Below are 18,946 nucleotides of genomic sequence, written 5' to 3'. Positions count from 1 at the left end.
ACTGGCAGTCCAGCGGTTTGTGTTGCAGGTCTTTAAGGTCCTGGTGACCGGGGCTCAAGGAGACAGCCGGATGGTCTTCAGGAGATACACTGACTTCTGCAGTCTCAACCACAAAGTGAATACCCATCATGCACCTCACTTCATCAAATAACAAACTGACACCATGAATGAATATCCAAAGGGTTAATTACTTACATATCAATAAGCTTTTTTTGAATAATTGACACATTTTTGTGATTTTATGGACATGACATCCAGTGAATAGGTTTTCTGCAGCCTCAGATCACTTCATATCACATCTGATTTAATGCAGCACACATTATTTAGAACACTCTCGGCCTCAACTCAGTTTGCAGTGATTATTCTTTGTGGCCTATAAATGCTGCAGACTCAGGCAGAAGTGATGCTGTTGTCATGGTGACTCCTCTTTTCCTGTTTGGGTCGCGGCTCTGCAGCTCAAGCAGCTCTTTCCAGGTTTCCGTGCGGCTCTGCCTCCCGCCTCAAGGTGTCGGCTCAGAAACAGCTACGGCAAAGAGTTTCTGGAGGAGAGGCTGAGCAGACTGCAAGCTTTCCTGCAGGAATTAACCTCTCACCAGGATGTCATCAGAAGGTGCGTTTATATGAAGCTTTGTTTTAAGATTCAGCAGGGAAATCCCCATGAATTTAACTTTTAAATTCATCTTTGTTCCTCAGTGAAGCGGTGAGGCGCTTTCTGTGTCTGGATGATCCTCCGAGTCCATTTGACAGTTTGGAAGAAAGCAGGGTGAGGTGACGGTGATCTGAAGTATTTACCAGCGGCTGACTGGGACACTCACTGGCTGCTGTTTGGAGTCCAGGCTTTCTGTGAGACTCTGGAGGAGATGAACCACCATCTCCAGAGGGAACTCCTGGAAAAGCAGAGCCAAACTGACATGTTGAAAAAGACTCTGAAGGAGAGGGAGAAAACCATCAAGCTGCTGCTGAAGAAAGCACAGTAAATATTAGACTTTTGCACAATTATAAAAACAGCGGTTCAGTTCCATGTTCTGTGATTACACTGTATCTCCCTCTCACACAGATCTCAGCCGTTTTCTTCTGAGGGCTTTGAAGATTTCCGCAAGATCTCAGCAGGTATCAACCAGGACAGAGACATGACTGAACATGAAGAAAAGCACAGACGGAAGTGATGATCTGACTGGAGAGGCTCAGTTCTCCTTCAGAACCAATAGCTGTACAGTACCGAACCGGCGAGTTGTAGCGGGAGACCAACCGGGAAAGAAGAGGAATAATGACTGAAGCCAGTTAAATATAGCCTGCCTCATAAATTCACACTAGTGAACTTTTTGTGTATTTCCCCTCACTTCAGGGCAATAATTTAAGTAAGACTGGATCCCTGAAATGTTGAGAAGTGGAACTGCATCCAGAAAATGTTGTCATTTATTACAGCCTCAATTTATTTACTTTATTCTCACTTTTATCCATCAACAGCGTCTAACTCTACTTGTGTTTTATGATAATTATATTTTTATTTTATGAATTGTGTGATTTGATAAGAACTTTAGTGGTTGTTAGTCTCTTTGAAACTGTCTAATCCGTCACTGAAAACTGAAGCAGAAGAAACGAAATATTGTAATTTGGTGTTTATCTCCAACCTTCCGGAGAAAAAGACCACTGGCTGTTTCTGTGAGTGCATGGGAAATTCTCTGGTGTGAAATGACAAGTTAAAGCTATGAGCTAACAGTTTTGGTAATGCAATCAGTTCCCCTTTTTTAATACTTTCACAATCTATTTCACCAAGAAAGATTCCTGGCTTTTGGATATTTGTTTGCTATTTTTGTATCATGAACATTATTTATGTCTGTATTATTTTTTTTTACTATCCTCCAATAATTCATTATGTTACTTACAATTTCTAATAATGTTAAATTTGAATAAAGTTTACATTTCTTCATTTCTGTTTCATAAATTCTATCTACATTATATTTTTCTTTTGGAAAACATTTTATCAACCTGAAAGTCTTTATAGCAATATTTAATTCATCAAAAAGATTGTACATTGATTACATGTTTAAGAATTTGTGGAATGCTTTCCCTGTGTAATTCTTTTCTATATAATTCATCCCCCTCCTTGTATCCGTGTAGGATTTTTTTTAATACATCTTGTCCAGCTTGTTAAGTTACAGACTGTGAAAACAGGATAATGGTGTCTTTTGTTAAACACCCACTTTTTGATATCGTTTTGCTTTCCGTTTTCTTATCCACTTCACAAATGTTCTTTTTCTCTTATTTATTTATTTATTTATTTATTTATTTATTTATTTATTTATTTATTTATTTACAAATTCTGCTGGAATTTGAAGCCTGGGTGTGATTTCTCTTCTCCCAAGCAGCCTCCGAACAGCTGCAAACCTGTCGGTCTTTCAGTGTAGTCACTCTGCTGTTATGACCACAAGGAGGCGCTGCAACACAGATGCAAGTTCTAAAAGCATGAATGGATGATTTATTGAGGACGTGATGTTCTGCACCTGCCTCTGTCAAGGACACAAGAAAAAACAGAGAAAGGAGGGATGTTTTCACCACTAATGTGTGTGTTTGTGTGTGTGTGTGTGTGTGTGTGTGTGTGTGTGTGTGTGTGTGTGTGTGTGTGTGTGTGAGAGAGAGAGAGAGAGAGAGAGAAAGAGAGTCAGACTATTCATTCATGTTTCTCCACATTTTGTCTGAACAACATTATATGCGCGTGCGCGGGTGCGTGGGCGCTGCTGGGGGTGGAGGGTGGGGCTTCCTGGTTTAGATGTGGACCTGCACGTTATCTTCATTCATCCGTTTTCTCCACTGATCCCTCAGTTCAGACTGAAGAACTGAAGCCTGGAACATTCCAGCATGAAGACGGAGAGAAAACATCTCATTTCCGAAATAATGTTCTGATCTGGAACTGAATTATGATGTACTGACACAATCATGATGATTCTCTTAATATGAACGCATGCTTTCCTTCATCAGTGTGATACACAACACACTTTTGATAGAAATATTAGAGAAACAATGAAATAAAGTAAAATAAACTGGAATCCCCACCAGCTCCACAGAGTACAATGATATACAAGTCAGGAAATGAATTTACCAAAGGAGATTAATTCTTTTTCTTCTTTTTCTTCTTCAGAGGTTTGCAGAATCACTATCATAAATTGATTGCTAACAAATTCACTTGAGATATCAGTATCTATAGTTTTCTAACCTTCCAGGTTATACAGGCTGAACATTCACAGATTCACACCGACATGAAGACTCCGGCCAGTTTAGAGAAGGTTGGATCACCTGGAGGGAACAGACTCAGTCTTAAAGCTGTGAAGCTGACAAAACGCCCCCGTCCTGCCTGTGAACATCGCTACTGACTGATGTTAGCAGTAATAAAAATACGGTGCCTGTCAGATCAGAAACAGTTCACTACCAGTAACAAGCCAAATCAAATCTGGGCCTTTCCTGTCTTATTAAACATCTGAGAGCTATTTACCACCCCCTCAAGTATATATTAGATTTTATTTCATTATTTGGTTTGCCAGTGTTTCAGTGAAAGTGCAGCTGCAGGAACATGTAAAGTGAACTCTGTGCTCACATTAAAAAAAAAACAAAACCTCAGAAAATCAGTAAAGGTCCATTTTGTGTGACCTCTTTCCCTTTGCGAGGAAAATCAGCTTGATGACACATCGCTGTACAGATGCGACGATGAATCCACAGGGAATTCTTTATAAAGTCGATTCTATGAAAAACAGCACCGTTGACTGAAAGTTGGGAGTCTCTGGAAGGCCGGATCTCCTGATCTGTGACGAGCATTTCAGTCTTTTCCAGTTGAGATTAGCTGTTGCAGGTCTTCCCCAGGTGGAGGAGGGTCTTGGCGGTCCAGTTCATGAGCGATCGGAGGAGGGATGATGAGACTGATTCAGAGCAACACAGCGTCAGCACCAGACTGCAGTGGAAGAAGGAGCCGGGCGGTAAAGAAAAATAAACAATAATGTAAAGTCTGCTTTTAACTGAGACATGGCGGCACTGGTGTACCCGTTATCCTCACTGAAGCTTACCCAACAAGTCTTAACTTTTTATTTTCAACCAGACAGGGTAGGAGAGGTGGATGGGCTGCTTCTAATTAAAAAAAAAAAAAAAAAAAAACTCGTTGTGTGCATGTGCAGTGATTTTTAGCAGTTTTACTTCATTTGAGCACCAGACCTTTGTTTGTAGCAGTCCCCCAAGCCTCTGCTTAACAGAGTCCAGACCCCCTCACTTCTCCAGTCTTTTTATTAGTGAATTTTCAGAACTTTCATCAATAATTCATTCTAAATATAGCAGAGTTTTAATAACTGGTGATTTTAACTTACATGTTTATAACTTCTTGGACGCAACCCACCAAACATCTGACGTCAGGAAGACGTGCAGATCAGGTCATTATTGGGTCGGTCAGTCAAAGATCATATCTAGACAACCACAGAACGTACAAAATGGATCCAAAATACAGATGTCATTATTGGACCTTTTTTTGACGTCATAATGACGTTTAGGATTTGGACGTCATCCAAAGACCAAATCTAGACGTCAGCATAGCGTACAAAATAGATCCAAGATTCAGACGTCATTATGGGACCTTTTTCTGACGTCATTATGACCCAGCTGGCATTCAACCGACCTTAAATGTTGAAATTTAGTTGAAATAATGTCAGTTGATGAAAAACGTTAATTCAATGTCAAAACAACGTTGACACTAAATGGCTGAAGTTGTGTCGTGAACTCACTGTGGATTCAACATTGAAATATCAACATGTTTTAGATGTATATATAATCATCAGTATTTTTAAAATCATGACGTAAAAATTTTGCTGAAATATGTCAGTTGAAAAACTTTATTTCAACATCCTGATAAATTTACCATTGGAAAAGTCTGAATGTGAATGTTAGCCCCCGCCTTGTATTTCTTTTTCTTTGAGTCTGTTTGTTTTCATTGTCTCGTAAAGATAGAATTATGCCTAATAAAAGAGCCACCCAAGCAGTTAAATTTAGTACGTAATTTCATCAAATTCTGAACTTTGGTGAAAAACAAAACAATCACCTTTAAAACCACCACTTTGTTTCGTGTGTATTGCACTGTATTTCAGGATAAGTACTTTTCTGCAAACTAGTGTCACCCTCCCATACACAGTCTAAGTACACAGTAAATTAATAGCTCAATAGGTAAGGCTGAGGATACGTTTTAAGTTCAAAACCTGTGTCTGACCTGTCTGTAATGAAATACTGAGAGAGTATGTCTGAACCTCTGACTGGTTAGAGGGTGGTCAATTTAATTTATAATTTTCTGCACTTTGTCTGCTGTACAGTTTAACTAAAACCAACTCTGCACTGGAGGTCGGCACGACGTCAGATTCGGACCTCCATATGACGTCCAAAAAAAGACGCAATAAAAACTTTCATTCTGCGCCTACAGCAGACCTGATTTGGAGGTCAAAAAATGACGTTAATTATATGTTATTTCAGCGTCACATTGCGCAGTGGGAATGTCCAGAGAATCTTTAAACCTTTTAAACTGTCACGCAGCCAACTCACAACAGAGAACACACCCTGGACCTGGTTCTAACCCGGTCTTTCTATCAGTGTGTCCTCTGTTGTTGACCTGTTGTGTTTTCTAACATCACCAGCTTTAACCAGCAGGAAGCCCCGGTGAGAACGGCGAGGAGACGCTGCCTAACCTCTGAAGTGGCTGCAGATTTGACAGAGATTTTACAGAGCTCTCCTGCTGGGATTTTACCGCCACCCTGTGATTTTATCATTGACGATTTTAAAAGTAAACTGTAAACTGAAGTCTGGACTCAGTAGCTCCACTTTTGAACCAAAACAATCAAAGGACATCCTAAGCCCTCGCGGAGAAAAAAATGATATAATCAACAAACTGAAAAGAAACTGCAGGAGAGCTGAAAGGAGGTGGAGGAAATCCAAGTTGACTGTACATCACCAGATCCTACGTCAACAACTCAAAATTTACTGTAATGCAGTTAAACAGGCCCAAACTTCCCACTTTTCTCAATTCACCTCCGAAAATAAAGACAACTCCCGGTTTCTCTGCTCCACGTTCAACATTTTAACAGGCACTAATTTTAATAAAGCTTTTAAGGCTCTGAGAGAAGCTCTCTGTGAGCTTTGCAGACTGCTTCAGAACTAAAATCCTGGACATCAGGTCCAGTCTTTTACCCCAACAAGCCCCTTCTGAAGAAGAGCAGTTCAGATCCTAATGTTCTCAACAACTACAGACCTGTATCCAACTGACTTAAGTAAAGATTTAGAAAGACTGGTTTTTAACCAATCAGAAATAACATTTTAGAAAGACATCAGTCTGGTTCTAGAGGGAACCACAGTACCGAGACGGCCCTTTTTTGTTTTTATGTAAGTATCTATGCATGTTCCTCTTAAACCCGTAAAATTAAATGTGGGGTTCCCCAAGGTTCAATTTTAGGTCCCATTCTTTTTAACCTCTACATGCTTCCTCTTGGGGACGTCATCAGGAGACACGGCATCAGTTTCCATAGTTACGCTGATGATACCCAGCTGTACATGGCCGTGTCTCCTGATGACTCAGGGCCACTAGAAACCCTTTTTCACTGCACTTCAGACATGAAGTCATGGATGGCAGTGAATTTCCTACAGCTCAGCCAGGACAAAACTGAGGTTTTAGTTATTGGTCCTGAAGGTCCAGAGAGAGAAACTTTTACCAAAATTACTAGACTTCTTTGTATTGTATCTTCTTAAGTTTTTAGCTGTTTAATTCCAGTGTTTCCTGAGGGGGGGGGGGGGGGGGGGGGTCCTCCAGACTGGGAGTTGGATCCGGTCCACTGCAGGGGTTGCTGTGCTCGGGTCCTCTGGTTCCGGCTGCCCTGGGGGTCTCCACACCTTGGTCTTTGGTTCCCTTGGTCTGACGGGGTTGGGGGTCCGGTGTGGGCGGCCCCACTGGTGGAGTTTCCCATGATGCTCAGTGCCATGCCATGTCTCCTCTTTTGTGCACACAAAATGGGAATGTGTCTGTTTGTATGTGTGTGTGTGCGTACTGATCGATGGTGCGGTTTTTGTTTTTTGTTTTGCTTTTATGACTGTTTTTACTGTCATGAATATTGAATATGAAAAGTGCTTTTTATAAATAAATAAAAAAAATGAACAAACTGATTGAATTTCTGAGTTTAAATAATGAAAGTCAACTTGATCAGAACTTGATCTTGACCTTCAGACAGTGCAATGAGGGAAAATCCAGCAGCCTCTACCTCTGTTTTCATCTGCTTTTTACCCCCCATTCCGATCACATAAACATTTTCACATAAATTTACCTTGTTATTTCATCTATTCTGATCTATTCTGTAATCCAGTAGTTTTAGTGGGATTTGAAACGCATGATGTTTCTTTTCCTCTAACATACGCTACTTATTGTCGTCTCTGAATCCCAGACTGACTCCGGGAGATATATCAGAATATCTTTGAATAATAATAAATCACTTGGACTGTTCCAAGGTCAATCTAATAATTAATGAACAATTCTGACAAAAACATTGCCTTATTAAAACCTCGTGAGTCTCTTCTCTGAGGTGGATCAACACATCTTCCAGCTCGCCGTTTTTTTACTCGTACCAACGCCACCAAGCTGTGTAGCACTATACCGATGAGGCTAAAAATAAATATAGATATTTAATTTGTCTGCATAGATGAGAAATTATTATTAGTCTCCACTTCTTGGTAAAGGCTGTCAAACAATCCAGGATCTGTGTGGCTGCAGGGAAGCGACGACGCCGAGCTGGAGATTTACAGCAGGTCTGCATGAGAAACTTCGTCCTGCTCTTCATTCCTATATTGTGCCACTAATCTTGTTTCCCCGGCAGAGGGAAATCTTAATTACTTTTCCTGTAATGTTTTCTGTAATTTGTTTTATTGTGTCCTGTCCCTATGATTTAAAATTAGATCGATTTTAATAGTTCTTTGTATTTTATCAATTCTTAAAGTACTGTTGGCGGGGCTTCCCTTGTAGGAACTTTCTGCTGTTATTTACACTTAATTCTTCTATTTCAAGATAAATGTCGAGATTTCCACATGGAGATCATTTCTTAAAGCAAAATAAGAAGAGGATTTATAATCCAAACATGGTTTTCTTGGCATTTTTAAAACAGATCAGAAGCAATCTCTATAAATGACTTTTCTTGAACTTGTTCCAGAATCCAGAGGTAAACCAGTGGAGAAATAATACAACGTTCTTCTGTTTCACACAGAATTCAGGGCTTCACTGCTGTTATATCTGTGGACACGGAGAAGAACACTAAGGGATACACACGTTTACAGCTAAATGGTTTCCAAATACGCGGAATTCAGAACACTAACTGGGAGAAAGAGTCTGACTCTGCTGGAGCTCGTAGGAAACCAGACGTGGCCCTCTTCGGTCACGGTTTGGGGCCAAACGCCATGAGGCCCCACATCCTTTCCAGTGGACTCAAGGATTCCTGATTTCTTATTCCTTAACGGGGTCATGAGCAAAAAAAACGTTTTGGTTTTCAGCACCAGAAGATGAAAGAAAATCTCCTTTGAATCAATAAGAGTTACTCTATGTGTGCATCAGGCACTGTAATTAATTATGGAGCCAATACTGCAGCTGTGGCTCTGATTTATTTTCAAGAGTCTTTCTCAGTAGCAGTCACGTTTTATTAGGTTTTTATCATCACTCACTTAAAGCTCAATAGTTTATATTAGAGACACGTTATGGATGAGCATTGATCAATACCAGGAAATGAAAGTGTCAGTTACTCCCCATTGGAGGTTTTTCCTCTTTATAACTGAAATCATGGATAATATATCCCAGTTTCTTTTGCCAGAAAGATACAACATGCAAGAATGATGGCATTTTGGCCCAGAGCTTAAGATTTTACCATAACTTTTACTGTCACGATACAGATATTTAAAGCTCCACTGTTATTGAATAGCACACAACAAGGTGAAAATAATTCAGTGATCTACTGGAGGACGACCTGATCCAGTTCACCAGACGAGCACAGCAAGGAAGCAGATGTATTTGTTTAAATAAACGGACCTCACTTTGAGAAACGTCTTCATCGGCTCCCACGCCGTGGGCGTCTTGCCCTTGGACACCTGAACACACGGATGGAGATAAAAGAAAAGGCGGGATCGATCGACCAATCTGTGGATTGTAAAACAGAAATGCTTCCAAATGAGCCACAGGCGCATCGTTCTAGGGAGACGCTGACCTGAAGGGTGCTGGAAATGCTCCAGAGAAAGCGTTTAAAGACAAGGCAGATTAGGACACAAATAACACAGAGACAAATCAGCTTCTTGCTTTTGTTGATTTTTTTTCAATTATTGCTTCAATCACATCATTCATGGTACATTTCTTTAATAATCTTCAGTTTTACTGTATTGAGAGTCCACTCTTCGTGAGTTCTTGTATATTGACGTTACAGTAATTACATGGAAATGTGTCCAAGGCGGAGAATATAATTCTTTGATGCTGCAAAGCTTCCTACAGTCTGTAACGATAAACCAGCATTTCATGTCTGACAATGAAACAACTCGAGGCCCACAAAGTCTCCATCTGCTCACTTCAAGAAGATTAGCTGAAGTTATGTCAAAATAGCCTCATTCTATAGACGGAAATCTCCAGGAAACCAAAGCATTATGAGTTCCTTACTTTGCCTCTCAAATGCATACATAACATGAAAAATTTACGATTCCATGCTGAATCAAGCTGATCAAGGCAGACCATCTTATTTAGTTTTCTAATTTTAAAGGTATGTACTAAAGGTCAGCTTTAAGTGAAAACCAATATAGGTAATGCTTTCTGCCCATCAGCGATTTCACATTTCTTCAGTTCATTCTCCTGTAATCCTGAGAAATAATCTGTGCCGGACATGCCATCTCTCACCTGAGGGCTTTCATCATCCAGAGCACGACTCGCTCTTTTCATCAACTTCACTGGAAAAGGAACAAACAGTTCCAGATAAACAGCACATCTCTGGATTGTGCTGCGATTGATTTTTATCAAGGATTTTTCAAACAATGAGCTCAGAGGTTGAACATCCATTAACCCTGCGGCGCTGCTGGGTGAATCACTGGGCCACTTTATGATGAGTATTCAGGGCTTTAGCGTTTTATTAAGAGAGAGCAATCAGGAATCACAGTATCAGACACACCTTAACCGAAAACACTCACATTTTCATCCAGCCTCACAGTAAACATGGCCGTCATTTCCAAATCCGTACAGAAGAAAACATGAGACTCACAAAAAAAAAAAGGAATCTCAACGAGAACTGAGAGCTGCTTCAGAGGAAATACAAACAGAGGCCACAGAATCCCTGCAAAAATTAATGCTTTTATCAAGTGGTTTGTTTTGAATTCTATTTTAAAGCATGTCCAGGTGCCTACTTTCACTAGCTGCCTGTAATGGATGGCATCCTCTTTCAAACACACACATCCCTGTGTTATCCCTGGCTGTATGTACAGGAGCATAATGTATTCACTTAAAATAAATAATAAACTACTTGTTTGAACTCTGCAAATAATCTTATTAATTTCAAAAGAGCTGACATTTCCTCCATACTAATAAAAAGCCTTCAGATGTAACAGCAGTAAAGAGCAATGCGTTAGTCCAGCTTCCTGAAAGTCATATGTATCATTTTTATGTGCAGCCTTCATCTGATTTATGTCCCGCAGTTAAAAAACACCCTAATCAAATCTGGTTCCTTATGGAAAGCAGCATGCTTTGTCTCGTTATGACATTACTCGACGTATTTAGGTGAAATTTTCAGCAGTAAAAACCCGAACGAACATAAATCTCACATAAATACATGTGAACATTGCATTGAAAAAGGCACTCCATTGTTTGGAGCCATTATTGGAAAATCTGTCAAGTTGTTGTGACGCATTTTGGGGAAAAAAAAAACATTTCATGATATTCAATGTTTAAATAAAAGGGAAAGAAAGGGAAGGGGTTGTCTTTTCCTGGGTGCCCAGTAGATATGTCCACCTTTTTTTTTTTTAAATATAATTTCATTTTACTGCCTCTAATCCTCCAGGCACCGTCTCCTGTTGCGTCTCGAGCTCGTCACGTGGTCGCGGCGCATTTATGTGCCGCTCGTTCATCCTCGGCTCCAGTGGTTCGTCCTCGCAGCCGAGAGGAACCTGGAGGAGCAGTAAGAGCCGCCTTCCTCCTCCTCCTCCTCCTCCTCCTCCTCCTCTACCGCCCTCATTCCTCCTCTCTCATCAACAGATCCCATCATCTTCATCAGCATGAGGAAGACCGCGGGGAGACACCTGCTGTGCCTGGTCCTGCTGGCAGCGCCGCTGTCCTGGGCGGAGGACACGAAGCGGGACGAGAGGAGGAGTGAGAACGGAACAGGTGAGGCTGCAGCTGCTCTCTGGAGGAAACATCTGGCGGCCCGATGTGTGAGCGACTGAGGTCCAGGATTGAAATTGAATCTATTTATGCGCAAACAAATAGAAGGAAGTTGGATTCATTTTCACTGATGATCAAAACAAACAATTATTCTCATGTAAAATGTATTAATTAGTGGATACGTGTTTTGAATTTACAAAATCATAAGATTGTGTGACCACATGGACACATAAACAAGCTTTTTGCGTTTGTTCATTTCAGGAAAATCAGTGGGAATAATTATTAATCCTCCAAAAAACACTGCTGGAGCCTCAGATTACTGTAAAAACAAGCCGTGTTTGTCTGAACTGAGTGAAGACAGGAGTTTTTCTCATCACTTAAATGTAGAATATTTTGCAAATTAAGAATGTAATGTCTTCCCTTAAATATCAGGGATAATTTCAGGCTCAAACATATGAATATTGTTTAAACATGGAAAATTAACAAATAACTCACAATGAAAATAACAGAATTTTACAATAAACATATAATGCACATTGACATGCCGTTCAGTGGTACAGAATTTTCCTTGTTTTTCACCAAAATATCATTATTTTTAAGGATAACATTATCATTATCTACATGAATTTGTGAATTTACTTCAAAGACTCCAATCCTGTGTAAAGAATTCAGGTTTATTTTCATGAGTTTGGGTTAAAGAGTCCTGGAGTTTTCAAATATAGCGTGCATCATCCTGTTCATACATTTGGTTGTGTCTTAAGCAGTTCACAGTCTGTTTCTAAGAATCTACTTTGTAAAGAGCATTGTCGTGTTGTAAAGAGTGATGAACAGGTAGAGAAGTTCAGGTTTCCTTTAAAGATCTAAGATCCAATCGTAGGACCCTCGGTCTCATTTAATGAAGCAAAGTGTGAAAATCCTCCTTTCGATGGTCGAGGTCTGAGAGTCCAGGTGTGGTTTGAAACGTCCAGGTTACATTAGAAGATTCTGAAAGTCTCTGTCTACATTCGAGAGTTTGCTTCTGGTTTCAGAAATCATTCAGTGACTCCAGGAGATTGAAGGCGGGTGATCTTGAACGGGTGTTTCTGTGTTTAGCTCAGTCGTTGCATTAATACACAATAATCCACCTGCTTGGCATCTCGGACCTGGAGCCGTAGACCCCGTTAGGCCTCTGAAGGCGTCCGGACATCAGAGATGTTTGCCGCTCAGGACCAGACTCGTCTCACAGCTGTCCAGCCAGGCGGCGTGCCGGGGCATTCGGAGGTCGTGTCAGCTCCTGCTCCTGCTTGTCACATTCTTCCAGTCATCTCTAAAAAGTTTCTCTTGCAGGGTCTCAAAGTGAAAAAAGGCCCTGTTCTCTGGTTGTTTTGGACGTTGCGGGTGCGCCTGGCCGTCCAAACTCTGTGGAAGAATAAACCTGACAACACTTCCCCCCCTGCTGTCCTCTGTCAGTTTATCACTCACACTTGTGGCGCGATGCTGCTTTCTGTAGCTCCGACACCCTGACCTGCCTCCAGACAGAACTCAAACACGGGAGATTATTGCACTTTTCCTTCTCATGTCGGCCGACGGTCGAGGCTGGACTGCAGGCTCCTCCCCTCCCCTCTGAGTCCGACACCCATGAGGACGTGTGGGTTCCCCGGAGTCTGAACCACTTTTTGACAAGGAAAAAAATACCAAAACGGCAGGTCTGACAGGCTGTTTGAGACGTGCATCATTAGAGCCTTCCAGGATCGCTGCCTTTTCTCCAGCTTCCAGCACACTGTTTGTCAGAACTGAAGGCGAATGCGTCTCACGCCGCTTGACAGCTGCTGGTGTAACAAGATAGCAGATGTTATTTAGTTCACCTGCTTGTGATTTTAAAGGTCTGGCCTGAGGGTGTAGTATTCCCTCTCCAGCTGATGTGGTCAGTGTGAAAGCAAACGGTGAACACACGCGCAGCAGAGGAGATGTTTATCTGAGGCTCTGTCAACAGCGCGATGCACTTCAGGAAGGACGGGAGGGAAAATCTTCTGCCAGACGCTCCCTATTCATAAAAAAGATCGAGTTGGAGAATTCTCCGACTCGACGTGAGAAAGACTTTTCATCTGGAGCTGTTGAGAAGATTAATGACGGTTCTTCAGCAAATTCACTCTTTCAAGTCGTCAAATAGATTTATCTCACGGGAAAAGATCCAAGTGTGGGAGAGGGGACTGATATTAGCATGAAATGTAGCCGAGCTGCATGAGAAGCCAGAAGACGTGAACCCTAAACATCTGCTCTGTATGGAGAGACGCAGTCTCACCGCAGGAGGATAAGGATGGAGTCTGATTTGCGGTAGTTTGTGGTTGCTTGTAGTGTGCAGCTGGTGAGGGTGTGTGTGTGTGTGTGTGTGTGTGTGTGTGTGTGTGTGTGTGTGTGTGTGTGTGTGTGTGTGTGTGTGTGTGTGTGAAGGCTGGGACGAGGTGGAGGTGAAATGTTTTGGATTTAATGGCAGCGTCGACAATCTAAGCTGCGATTTTCCTGAAAGCAGAAGCGTTCCAGTAGCAAGTCTTGTAGACTGACCCAGGATCCATGTGCTTCTGGGAATACACAACGATGCTTCAGCAAAGATGCTGGAAACCCAAAATCCTCACTGATCATACACATTATGGTGAAACAATGAGCATATGGTATTTTCTGGTATGGTATTAAGCTCAAACTGCTTGTTTACCAAGCTTAACCAGAGACGTTAACAGTCATGGTTGGTCCACGGCGTTGGTGGGTTTAACTCAGAGGTCTTTATCACCAAACCAGCTGTTTTTGTTATTTTCCACCAAATGAAATTTTACCTGAGCTGTAAAACATGCCTGGCCTTTCGAGCGAGGCTGACAGCCTCAGTAGCTTTGAAACATGCCGGAAGACAGTTTTAGGTTTCATTTGTGAAGTTTCAGTCACAATTTAGGATGGTCGACATTTCACTGCATTTTCAGCTGTTTTTGTACCTGTTTCCAGCTGTTCCCTCCTGCTTTTTCAGCATTTCTCAGACATGTTTGACATTTAAGAATAGAATAGAATAGAATAGAATAGAATAGAATAGAAATTCTTTTATGCATGGCTCCTCACAGAAGAAAGAAAGCTGAATGTCAAATAAGACAGTATAGAAATTAAATAAGTAAAAAAAAAAAAAATACAGCATATTATCTTATATTTAATACTAATAAGGGTTTCTGAACCTTTTAGAAATTCAAGCCATTTTTAGCCCATTTCCTGCATTTCTTCTGGTTATTTTAAGATGAGGACTAAATGACCTCTCTAGTCATTTTTGTCAGTGTTGTCACGTCGTCCAGTACATCCACTTTACTATCAAGACTGCTTTTATGATTCATTATCTCCTTTTCTTGAGATCATCACAGATATTTTTTAAATGACTGTTAATTTTTAAGCTTCTATGATGTTTGCATTAATCATGAACTTATATTTTGAAATGACTAATTTTTACACATTGTAAGTTAACAAATAGAACAGAATCCTAGGAGACATCAGATTTATTTCCTTTCAGGCATTCATGCGTCATTGAGCTTCCAGGAGGAGAAAAGCCACTTGAATTTTTTTATTGCTTTATAAATGCATTTCTGTCTATATTTACTGTATATCGTCTCATTCAGATTTTATTTATCCATTTGCAGAACAAGGGCAGTGCTCGTCAGTAAACTTTGCTCAGCCAGGAGTCTGTTTTTCATTAGCAGCCTGAGAAAACACAGAGTTACAGAGTTCTCCGAAAAACAGAATGTAAAATCAAATTTTAATCTCAAGAAATCAAGATTATCAACAATCATACAGATGGTAGGATAAAATTAATAAACTTAAAGCATTTTTTTCAGGCATCCATAGAGGCTTGTAGTTAAGGAACTGTAAAATACTGAAGATATTACATACTGTTGGGTGTTAAAACATGCTAAGACAAACAGAAGAAGCACCCAAATTACACTTAAGAGCCAGTTTATGAGGGACTCTGTGCTCGGAGCAGGTTGGACCCCCTGCTGCTTTCAGGACTTGTTCCACTTTATCTTCAAAGTGCTGTTTTGGCAGAGATCTGGTGACTGTGAACTCATCGCCGTGTTAAAGAAACCAGTTACTGAAGCATCCGCCAGAGGATAATACTCTGTTTTCATCGAAGGACGGACATGATCAGCAGCAGCCCTCAGGTGTCGGCTGTTCCATCTTAACGATGCTCGACTGATGCCAAAGTGTGCCGAGATAAAAATCCCCCACGACACCCCACCGGCAGGCTGAATCACCGATAGAGGCAGGATGGATCCAGGTTTTCGGTCTCCTGCTGTGTTATTGTGTGGAGCCTGTGTGAACGAACGGTGGCCTCAGCTGACCCGACAGGAGCGTCTCCTGCTGGCGGGGCCCATCGGCTCCACGTTCAGGTTCCACGTCGTTTGATAATCAGAGATGATCTGCTGCACGGCTTGGCTCTAACAAGAGCTCATTTATTTGATCTGCTGTCATCAAAAAGGCATTTTTACCAGGAGAACTGAAGATCACTGGATAGGTTACCGTGTGTGTGTGTGTGTGTGTGTGTGTGTGTCTGTCTGTCTGTAAGTCCTGGTGGATGGTGCTTGTGAAGCGGTTTTACTCCGACCAGCTTGTCTGGCACCGACACTCCTGCGCCGCTCGGCGCCACTTGCATCACCTCTCCGGTCCGCTCCGTTCTCACGCTCGGCCTGAACTTCGTCTTGGCCTGAAAACAGCGAGTTCCTGAAACCTGAGTGTCGGCTCCTTTTAAAAGGTGCTGCTAAATGAGCCGAAGCTGTTAGCCAAACCGGTTACGAGTGATCTATCGGCGACGTCACGAGGGTGTTAAGAATTTTGATTTGCACACGTGTGCCTAATAAAGGAGAAATAAAACTCACTAATGCATGACAAATTTGGCCAAGAATGATGAAAACGTGACCCTGAGGAAAATCATAGCCAGATTTGGTAAAACAGAGCAGATAAAGCAAACGTAAATATGAAGAGAGCTTTCTCTAAGGTGATCTGTGTGTTTGTGGTTGATTTGAGGTGTTTATTCAGATGAAATGGCCTCTCTCCCTCTCTGAATTACATTTAAAAAAAAAACTCAAGTGATCTTTCGAGCTTTAATATGACGCAGGAGTTCTGTTTTCCAGAGATATGCTGAAGCCTTTTCTCTCAGAAATTGAACTTGATTTATCTTTGTAGTCCCAGGGTCATTGATGCAACAGCCGTCCGTCCGTCCGTCTAGTTATCTTTTGATCGGCCTTCTATTCTTGGCTTATCCACATTTGTCTCCCGGGTTTCGGGATTTGAAGCGCTGCCCAGCTGACGTCAGACGAAAAGCAGGATGCAGGATCCTGTACATGTTTACGCAAACGTCAATTTTCCAACAGAACACTCAAGATCTTCATATCGACAGCAGCATGACACACAAAGCAAGTCCGCTCACTGTTTTCCTTCTGGAGCTGGATTTATTTCTGTATGTTGTGTCTCTTCTGAATGTTTGCACATAAAAAGGAAAAGTTTAGTGTGGATTGCGGCTCGTTTCAAGTTTACCAGTTTAATCCTCTGTTGAAAACTAGATGAGTAAAACAAGAACTTTTCATTCAGTGTGTTTCTGTCATTTTGAATCGTAGTTTTGAGCCAAACGAAGACCAGACGACTGTTTGCCAGGCAGAAGATCTCTACGCCTCCACAGAGTCACGCCGCGGTAAGTGAAGACGCTATTTCTTCATCCTCGTTTTTTGCTGTGTGATCCTTGGCCTCCGAAACAACGAACTCTACACGTTTTTTTTTTGTGAATCGCGACATGCTGAGTCGTCTTTTCTCTGTTTTAGAGGCAGAAGCCGAACGCCGTGGCCCCGGCGCGCCGCTGCAGCCGCCTGATGGAGAGCTGCGCCTCTCACCTGCCGTGCTGCGACCCGTGCGCTTCCTGCCGCTGCCGCCTCTTCAACACCATCTGCCACTGCTGGAGGATGAACCCCGTGTGCCTGAAGCAGACCTAGAGGGCCCCCACACACACACACACACACACACACACACACACACACACACACACACACACACACACACACACACACACCGCCTAGATTCTAAATCTTGCTGAACATATTTTTTAGCTTGCCATAAGTCAACAAGTGAAACTTTTCTTGCTTTGAAGACTCAGAGACTGAAAACACGTCTTTATCCTGACATGTTGCTGAAACCTGTGAGGTTATCACATATTATATTATATTATTATATTATATGAAAGCCTGTGTGAAGAAAAAGCAGATGTTCGGTTCTGAATACATCACATATGTTGAACGATGATTGCTTCGGTCAAATGAAGCTGGAATGAGAAAGATAATTACTGAATGAGTTCGATCATTTGCTGAGGGCAAGAAGATGGACTGTATTGTTGGGTTTTGTTTTTTTTTCTTTTGCTGTTGTTGTTGTTGTTGTTGTTGTTTGTTGTTAACACAGAGCTGCTAATGATTCACATGCCATGATATAACTGAAGAACTAATCTGCTGGTGAGGGACATTAAATTTCCGGAACGACGGCATTTCCCTCAGTTTTCCTCAGTATGAAGTGAAATAATCCGCTGAGCAGTCATGTAGACAGAGATATGAGGATGTCGTCTCCGTCTGCCTCTGCAGTCGTCACTTTACGCCAGGAAATATTTCTTGCACAGACCAAAAACTGGAGAAACACATTTGGTAGCCGTGAGTTTTTGTAGTGAGCGTCGCAGTGGTGGATCTCCATGCTTCATTAACACAGCAGCCTGTCGGCAGAGCGATCAGGTTCAAATAGCTGGATCTGTTCAAAAACACGAGTGAAATGATGACAGACTGAGGCGGGCTCTCTGGAAGGACAGGAGACGTTAGTATCGCTCAGGAATGATGGTATGCGGACGGGAGTTCTGCTTTCTTTGGTCTGATGATATAGAAATAACACAGACTGAGAAATGAGGAAGCAGCCAAGAAAAGCCAGCTGGTAGCTTGTTGACGGAGCGAGAGATGGAGGACGTTTACCTTTTCACGTGTGCAGACGATCACATGGGCCTCCTGTATTCCGCACCCTGCTGCTGATCGTGTAAATCTCAGCCTTGTTCCTTTTATCTGCTTATTTTAACCCCCTCAACTACGTTTTAAATGACCGATAATTATTCTGTGGATTTATTACTTGGAGTTAGTTTACATTTTTTTTTTCTATTGTACTAAAAATATGTTGAAAGCCTTAATTAACGTCAGCTTTTTTTCACTGAATTGTAGAACGACAATTTAATAATCACTTTATTCATTACATTTAGGAATGAAATGAAAAATGAGGAGTTTTGAGAAGGTTTGCCGGCAGCTTTCCTCTGGATTCAACAGAGGATTTTTTTTTTCCCCAGTACAGTTATGTAAAAACCAGAACGATGATAAGTGTCAGGCTTGTATGAGATATATTAAAAGACGTGTGTCAATCTGTGTGAAGTCTGAAATAAAACATTTTTGCATCTCTTGAATCTGTCATATACAGTCCGTCACGTTTTCTGCTTCAGGTGATAAATGAGGTTGAAAAGGAAGGAAGGAATCTTTCCCTCTGAAC

At 41.5% G+C, this 18,946-nt stretch overlaps 2 protein-coding genes across 2 annotated transcripts; both read left to right on the top strand.

The window, feature by feature from the left end:
* Positions 1 to 425: 425 nt before the first annotated feature.
* Positions 426 to 1,855, top strand: LOC115405522 (sorting nexin-16-like; the record flags this gene model as incomplete). The annotated part of the gene is made up of 4 exons (XM_030115119.1): positions 426 to 610; positions 694 to 763; positions 837 to 973; positions 1,058 to 1,855. Coding segments are annotated over 4 exons (501 nt in total), but the record flags the coding sequence as incomplete, so codon positions are not given.
* A 9,322-nt stretch (positions 1,856 to 11,177) lies between these two features.
* Positions 11,178 to 18,806, top strand: asip2b (agouti signaling protein, nonagouti homolog (mouse) 2b). Its single transcript, XM_030115277.1, has 4 exons — positions 11,178 to 11,189; positions 11,267 to 11,395; positions 17,008 to 17,081; positions 17,209 to 18,806. Exons 2-4 carry the CDS (start codon positions 11,287 to 11,289, stop codon positions 17,374 to 17,376), a joined length of 351 nt encoding a protein of 116 aa, XP_029971137.1. The 5' UTR covers positions 11,178 to 11,189; positions 11,267 to 11,286; the 3' UTR covers positions 17,377 to 18,806.
* Positions 18,807 to 18,946: the final 140 nt, after the last annotated feature.

Source organism: Salarias fasciatus, chromosome 18 (genome assembly GCF_902148845.1).
Source record: "Salarias fasciatus chromosome 18, fSalaFa1.1, whole genome shotgun sequence".
Taxonomy (NCBI): Eukaryota; Metazoa; Chordata; class Actinopteri; order Blenniiformes; family Blenniidae; genus Salarias; species Salarias fasciatus.
This window is presented reverse-complemented; position numbering and strand designations above follow the sequence as displayed.

What these genes read in the sequence shown, in the direction of transcription:
- asip2b (XM_030115277.1), top strand. Translation starts at nt 11,287, where the DNA reads ATGAGGAAGACCGCGGGGAGACACCTGCTGTGCCTGGTCCTGCTGGCA. An exon ending in GAGGAGTGAGAACGGAACAG is followed by an intron (nt 11,396 to 17,007) that starts GTGAGGCTGCAG and finishes TTTGAATCGTAG; the next exon opens with TTTTGAGCCAAACGAAGACC. An exon ending in CTCCACAGAGTCACGCCGCG is followed by an intron (nt 17,082 to 17,208) that starts GTAAGTGAAGAC and finishes TCTCTGTTTTAG; the next exon opens with AGGCAGAAGCCGAACGCCGT.